The 7,099-nt window shown below is 40.3% G+C and overlaps 1 protein-coding gene and 1 long non-coding RNA gene across 8 annotated transcripts in view; one reads left to right on the top strand and one right to left on the bottom strand.

Moving 5' to 3' along the window:
• Nucleotides 1-1,059: 1,059 nt before the first annotated feature.
• Nucleotides 1,060-7,099, top strand: part of mapk10 (mitogen-activated protein kinase 10) — a 50,455-nt gene continuing 44,415 nt past the window's right edge. For 4 of the 7 annotated variants that reach the window (XM_014006469.1, XM_014006474.1, XM_014006473.1 and 1 more), the window contains exon 1: nucleotides 1,062-1,438. In XM_014006469.1, the coding sequence (XP_013861923.1) occupies nucleotides 1,436-1,438 (3 nt within the window). In that variant the 5' untranslated portion in view covers nucleotides 1,062-1,435. Of the gene's footprint in view, nucleotides 1,439-7,099 lie in introns of all 7 variants that reach the window. The other 3 variants (XM_014006468.1, XM_014006470.1, XM_014006471.1) reach the window with 2 other exon arrangements.
• Nucleotides 5,345-7,099, bottom strand: part of LOC106516221 (uncharacterized) — a 5,540-nt gene continuing 3,785 nt past the window's right edge. Inside the window, exon 2 of the long non-coding RNA XR_001310073.1 lies at nucleotides 5,345-6,804. This is a non-coding gene — a long non-coding RNA (uncharacterized LOC106516221). The remainder of the gene's footprint in view (nucleotides 6,805-7,099) is intronic.

Here is a 7,099-nt window from a genome sequence, read left to right as displayed (position 1 = left end):
AGTATAGTATAGTATAGTATAGTTAAGTATAGTATAGTATAGTATAGTTAAGTATAGTATAGTATAGTATAGGATAGGATAGGATAGGATAGTCCTTTTATTTTAATGATTAAGATTTGTTTGTGTACAAACTAATAGGGTATCAGAATTTTATATATTTATACTTCTCATTCAACCACAATTAAATTCTCTCTATCTAGGAGGCACAAATTATGGATAGTATTTATTTTTTTACAATAACAAGCTGGAATGAAAACAAGCAAAAATGAAATAAAAATAATGACTTTCTACTTCTTGCTTCTTTTAAAAACGTAAGGAGTAGAAAGTACAAGTAATTGCGTGGAAATGTAAGAAGTAGAAGTAAAAAGTAGGCTGAAAAATAATTACTCAAGTAAAGTACAGACACCCAAAAATTCTACATAAGTGCAACTCTGCAAAGCATTCATATAAGTTGAGCTAAAATTTGAGGCAGCAGATGATGAGTTAAGAGTAAGTAAGTAATCTTTATTTATACCTTTCACAGGTCAGAAAACACAAAGTGCTTTAATTACAAGATATAAGACATAAAAACACATAATTTGGGAGCCAAAAGAGACGGATCTCTGAAAAGAGCCAAACCTCCCATCACTACTGCCTGTGTTGTTTTGTTCTAGCACCTTTCTGAGGACAGTCAGAGATGTCTCATGTCCTCAGTTGCATTATTTATTCACCTCTTTATTCTTATTGCACGTTTAGCTGGTGGGTTTGAGGTCCAGATGTTTGCGACCATTTCTAATTAATTGATTGTTGCCAGATGTGGGACGCGCTCAGCTCCGTGTTTTTCTCCGGGCCTGGTGATGTTTGCTGGTGGTGGGACAGTGGAGGATGAGCGTGGGATGTTCCCACCACCCGCCCCTCCCCTCCTGAGGAAACAGCCTCCACGTGATCTCTTCCTCCCTCTCTCCTCTCTCTCCGCTCGGGCTTTGACGTCAGACGTGCTCCTGAGCGGTTGCTATGGCAACTCATTTCCCTCCTCCCTCCTTTTTTTCCTCCCTTCCCCTCTCTCTCTCTCTCTCTCTCTCTCTCTTCCTCTCTGTCTGAGCCCCGGTAGGTCCATGATGGTACAGGCAGCATCTTGCAGCAGCACAATGGTTGCAAGGTGGTGAGCTGAGGAGGAGGGGGGTGGAGGAGAGTGAATCAGCATCAGCAAGCCTCGGTTCCGTCCACCTCTCCGCTTCTTTCATTTCTTCATCACACTCTTCTTCTTCTTTTTTTTTTATATCTTTGTATTTTTGTCTGGGGTTTTCTTTTTGTGTGTGAATTGTTTCCTCCGCCGTTGTCTGCATGAACGTCTCCATCAGCGCGCGCCCAGCGATGGTCTCCGCGGTGTTTGTGGTCGGGATGCTTTGAGCAGGACTGGCACCGGACTGGGATCGTCATCAGCTGGCACGGAGGAATGGTAAGGCCGCTTCAGACACGGCGAGGGTCGGACCCCCCCGCAGCAGCTGCTGCCAGGCAGGAGGGTTGGGTATTGATTGAAATGAAAGGTTAATGAAGTCCACTATTATAGTGATGCCTCGGTGGGAAATGACCCCCCACCCCCCACACCACACACACACCTTCCTGCACAAACACACACACACCCCTCCCAAAAAAACATCTTCAGCTGTTCTAACTCGCAGCATTATGGCGCTGACCTGCCTCTCCATCTCCTGCAAACACCACAGAGCTTTTTGTTTCCTGACAAACACAAAGCTCATGGGCTTTTGCTTGAAAACAAAACAGCAAATAACCCTCCATTTTTTTAAAATCCATGAACCTGCGTTGTATAAAATAAATGTTTACAGCCTGGGCCACATCTTGTATATTTGATTGCAAATGGATGATTTTGGTGAATGATGCTCTCTCCACAACACAGGCTGACATGCTGTAGTGCAGGCCTTCATCATGCAGGGCTGCCTCCTCTCTCCTCCCCCTCAGGAGTCAGCTGCTGCGCACCTTGTGCATTATGCAGAGCATCGCTTACTTTTTCCGGGATGCAGGAACCAGCTAAACTCAATCCTCAGTTGGGAAGTAGAGTCGCCGAACGGATTCGTGACGTTTTGGGCGCCGGAGCTGTTTGTGTTTGTGCATAAAGGGATTTTCTCTTTGATTGGCTTTCGTCAATAAAACTGAACTTGAGACACTGATCGGGCAGAGGCGGGGATTAAAGGCTAACAGGTCATTCCTCTAAATCAGCTTTGTTTGGGAGCATTTGTTTGCACTTCATTAGATCCCCTGAAAAATGCCTCGTTAGAAAACAAACCAGGTGGAGGTTAGGCTGTGGCATCACTCAGCTTTCTGGTTGGTTTAAAATCACTGTCCCTCGCAGCCACGGATTAATCGCCAGAGCTGGGCTGTGAAGTCCGTAAAGGTTTAAAGGTGTCACAACAAAGTCCTCATGTTCGAGGCAGCATAGGGCCGGTTTTCAACGCCGTGACCTTGGGTGCTGAATAATTCAGGAGCAGTGCTTCCATGCTTATGAAAGCACTGCAGGGAGCAGAGCTTAGCAGTTAAACAAAGCTTTATTATAGTGATGTTTCTGCAGTGACTGATAGAGCACATCTAGTAATAACTGGCCTTTAACTTTGTTCACTTTCACAACACATGTGGATAAACATTCCAGATATGTAGTCTCAGCATTATGAAACAATCTGTTGTTGATTTGCCACTGCAGGATTTCACCAACTGATAACTGAGGGCATTGACTAGCTGAGGGCAGTGCTTGTGAACGTAATGTTGGATCATTAATGGAAACAGCCATGAGCATTTGATATCAGGATTTTAGTTCCATTTTCTTTTTTTTTTTTTTTTTTTTTTTTTTTTAGGTTTTGTTTTTGCAGGTTTGGGAGCGTCAGTCTTTGTTATGTAATAATATCAGTCTGGGTTTCAGAATCAAATCATGATGGGAATGTAAAGCATCAGGCCTTTTACTTTTTTAATTATCAGAATTCAATCAGAAGCTCAAACAAATGCCGTTTGCAGCTGTGCAAGCAAATCAGTCAAATACTTTCACTGCTTGGTATTAATTACTTAAATCTATCTCCCCGTCAGTCATTCATTGGCACTTTCTGCCATGCTCCTTTAATTATCAGCATCATTATAAAATAGTGGATTAATGAGGAACACTCTCTCTGACCCTGGCTGAGTATTACTCTTTGCTCAGCACAAATTAAATAAATACTGAGCTTGTTTCATGACTCTGAATGTAAAAGAGGTTAAGCTATAAATGGAACTAGAAAGCGGTTACATAAGAAAGGAAATGTATCATCTAGTGAATTAAACTGAGCATAAAGTTAGTTGAAATACTTTGAGACTAAAACACAAAGCTTTTTTTTGTGTTGTGCAGTACCATTGCCTGCAGGGTGAGATTCACAGTGACAGAAATATCTGAAATAGTCAAACATGCAATCTATGCTTCGTTTTTACAGACTGAGCACATGGAGCTGCGTCAGCCTCAATCCCTGCCCAGCAGCACATCTGTGGGCAGAATTAAGAGTTGCCAAAGGTCAGAGATTGCAGCAATCCAAGGGTTTTAAGGGGAAGGAATAGAAAATCCAGTCAAATGACCGAACTAGAAACCTGACTTATATCACCAAATGTTCTCTCAGAGTACTTAAAAATGAGAATTATTCATAAACACTGAGCTTATTGAGTCTGTACGCATGACAAATGATGACAAATAAGTAAGGTTTGAGCGGGACAAACTCGAATTAGAAACTAAATACTTACATTTTTGCTGCAGGATTTATTTTAAGAAGCAATTTGTGTAAAGATAGTGCCATTTTCTGTGATTATATCAAAATAAATTCATTTGAGGTTGAGTTGCAGACCTCAGTTTTTAAATCTCGGGTTTTAAATCAGTCAAATGTGCTCAGCACCCGCCAGAGTGTATGCTGTTACCAAGCAGCTCATTAGGAAAGTGTTGTGTAAGCAGGTTTTCAACAAGCTTTTTTTCTTTTCTAAAAGTGAATCCTTTAAAAATTATAATAATAATAATAAATGAAGAAAGCAGACACATATTGTAGGAAATGAGCAGTTTTCTAGGTTCGAGGAAACAATTAGGTTAACAGCCTTTAGATAACCTCCCACTGTCTTGTTTTCCTGGCTTGGGCCTGCAGCGAGAAGTGCTTCCCTTCCCCTCCCCTGAGCCCAACGTGGGGAAGGCTGTGCCTGCGTTTTGGCTCGGGCTGCACAGCGACGGCGAGGCAGAGCTGCATACTGCGGGAGCGAGGAGGCTGCCGAACCAAACACTCACAATGGAGCTCCGGGGGATGGGAGGGGAGGTGGCTGCAGCGAGGAGGCTGGGAGCCTGGCAGCAGGAGTGGTGGGTGGGAGGCAGCAGGGAGGGACAAAAGAGAGGCAGGGCAGGGGGAGGCTCTCTTGATCAGTGAGGATGGAGGGGAGAACGAAGACATGGTTGGGATGTGGACAATGCTGTGGGCGCCATTGTGTGACATCCACAAAGAGTGTGGCTTTCAGACTTTTGACAGAGTGAGGAACAAAATGAGGAGGAGAGATGGAGCCAAGAGGGATATTAGCATGAACAATAACAGCGGTGGCTGTGGACCTTCAGAGGAGCATTTTGGGCTCTAATATCTGTAAAACCTTCAGTCAAGCTGTTCAGTGCAGACAGAAAACATGTATCAGGACTTGTAGTGTTTAAGAGATGAATATCACAACTGTTGCATGAAACAGAAATTTTTGTCAGTCCAGAAATATGTATAAAGTTCACCACAACCAGGCTTGCTTTAAGGCAACAGTTCAGATATTTTGTAGTTGGATTCTTTGGGAAGGTTGTAAACAATCTATATCTTACCTGCAGACAGAAACAGCCAAAGTGACGAAAAGTTAGGTCAACAAGGGCGATGTCCACAGAAGAGCTGTTTGGAATTGAGGTGTTCAATAATTTTAAAGTATTTATGCTCCGATTGGTTTAGTAAAGTGCAGATGAAAATGATTTGTTTACATTCAGTGTGTACCTGCAGTTCAGAATTGCAAATCCCTCTATGTAGAAAACTACAGAAGTAAACATCTACTACAAACTGCATATAGTTAACCTTTAGTGTGTTTGATTTAATATTCTGCAATGAGTACATTTAAGTTCTTTGGTTTGAAGAAATGTTGATTTGTTTTGATCAGTTTGATGAGCTAATGGCTAGCCAGACTGCTCTTAAACAACTTTAATTTAAATACTTTGACAGTTTTAATAGAAAAAATATTACCCTTTTCAGTGAAGTCAGTTTTGCATTACATTCATACATTACATTAATATTCCAGCAGAGATATTTTGTTTATTTATTTTTATTTATTTCCCTTATTTAACCAGGAAAGTCCCATTGAGATTAAAAACCTCTTTTTCAAGGGAGTCCTGGCCAAGAGGCAGCAAAAAGTGTACATTTACATAGAGTTACACAGTTAAAACACAATACAAACAATCACTATTAAAAACATTCGCAATTCAAGGAAGTAATTTCTAATGCCCTCAATCTGGATTTAAAGGCGGTCAATGGGATCAGTTCAGTTAACTTCCAGACTTTTTGCAACATGTTCCATGTAGATGGGGCAGAGTAAACAAAAGCCCCAATTCTGTACAGAGAAATGGGACAGAGAGCAAGAAACAATCATTTGAACGCAATGAGTGTGAATCAACGCTTTTTTGTGTGATTAGATTACAGATGTAAGATGGTAGCAGCCCAAGCAAAACCTTATAAATAAAAGTGTACCAATGTCCCAGCCTCCTGGTGGACAACGAAGGCCATCCCACACGAGTGTACAGATCACAATGATGAGTTGAGGCTTTACAGTTAGTAACAAACCTCAGAGAAGCATGATAGACAGCATCAATTTTTTAAGATATTGTGCTGAGGCATTCATATATAACAAGTCTCCATAATCTAAAATGTATAAAAATGTCGCTGTGACAAGCCGCTTTTTAACCGTAAAAGAAAAAATTATTTTGTTTCTAAAAAAGAAGCCCAGTTTAAGTTAAAGTTTTTTCACAAGGTTTTGGATGTGGGGCTTAAAACTGAGGGAGTCATCAATCAAGAACCCAAGATATTTGTATGTGTGAACCATCTCTATAATATTTCCTTCAAAAGTGGACACAGTGGGGATCGTCAGAGGCACCTTTTTGGTGTTTCCAAATAGCATTAGTTTAGTCTTATCAGCATTGAGAACCAACTTTAGCTGCAGGAATGTGTGCTGGACAACATCAAAAGCTCTCTGCGGAGATTCTACAGCTTTAGCAACAGTCGATCCAAAACAATAAATAATTGTGTCATCGGCATAAAAATGCATATTAGCATCTGACACGTTTTTTTCCTAAGTCATTAATGTACATAATGAACAGGAGGGGACCCAAGATTGAACCCTATGGCACCTCCTTGTGTGCATTCATAAAATCAGAAGGCAAGCCATCATATTTAATACACTGAGTCCTGTTACTTAAATAATTTGGCAACCAGGAAACCACATGATCAGACATTCCCAAACAAAAAAGTCTGTACTTTAAGACAGCATGGTCCACAGTTTCAAAAGCTTTTGATCAATAAAAAGAGATGCACAGTACTGCTTTTGATCAAGAGCAACAATTATATAATTTATCACCTTAGTGGCCACAGTGACGGTGCTGTGCTTTTTTCCTGAAGTCTGATTGCAGTTTTGAGAGAAGTTCATTAGAATATAAAAACTCTTTTAGTTGATCGCAAACAAGAGATTCAAGAATCTTTGACAAAACACACAAATTTGATATTGGCCTGTAGTTAGTTAAAACAGCTGGGTCACCTCCTTTTTTTTTTTCTACATTATATTTATTGAATTTTATAACATAAAGAAAAACAAGTGGTAACGGTACACTTAATACAGATTCACATTAAAATAACTCAGTCCCCGAAGCAAAAAATAAAAAAAAAAATAAAACACACACATAAACAATAAAAGTAATAATAATAACAATGAGTAAATAAATTAAAATAAAATACATAAAAATTAAATAAAGATAAAGTTCAGCAATCTCTGCACAGTTCTCTTAATGTCCTTTGTAGTGTTTCAGAAACTCGGTCAACGGTGACCATGTTTC

The sequence above is a fragment of the Austrofundulus limnaeus genome, unplaced genomic scaffold (genome assembly GCF_001266775.1).
Source record: "Austrofundulus limnaeus strain Quisiro unplaced genomic scaffold, Austrofundulus_limnaeus-1.0 Scaffold36, whole genome shotgun sequence".
NCBI lineage: Eukaryota > Metazoa > Chordata > Actinopteri > Cyprinodontiformes > Rivulidae > Austrofundulus > Austrofundulus limnaeus.
Note: the sequence above shows the minus strand (reverse complement) of the source record. Positions and strands in the feature narration are given on the sequence as shown.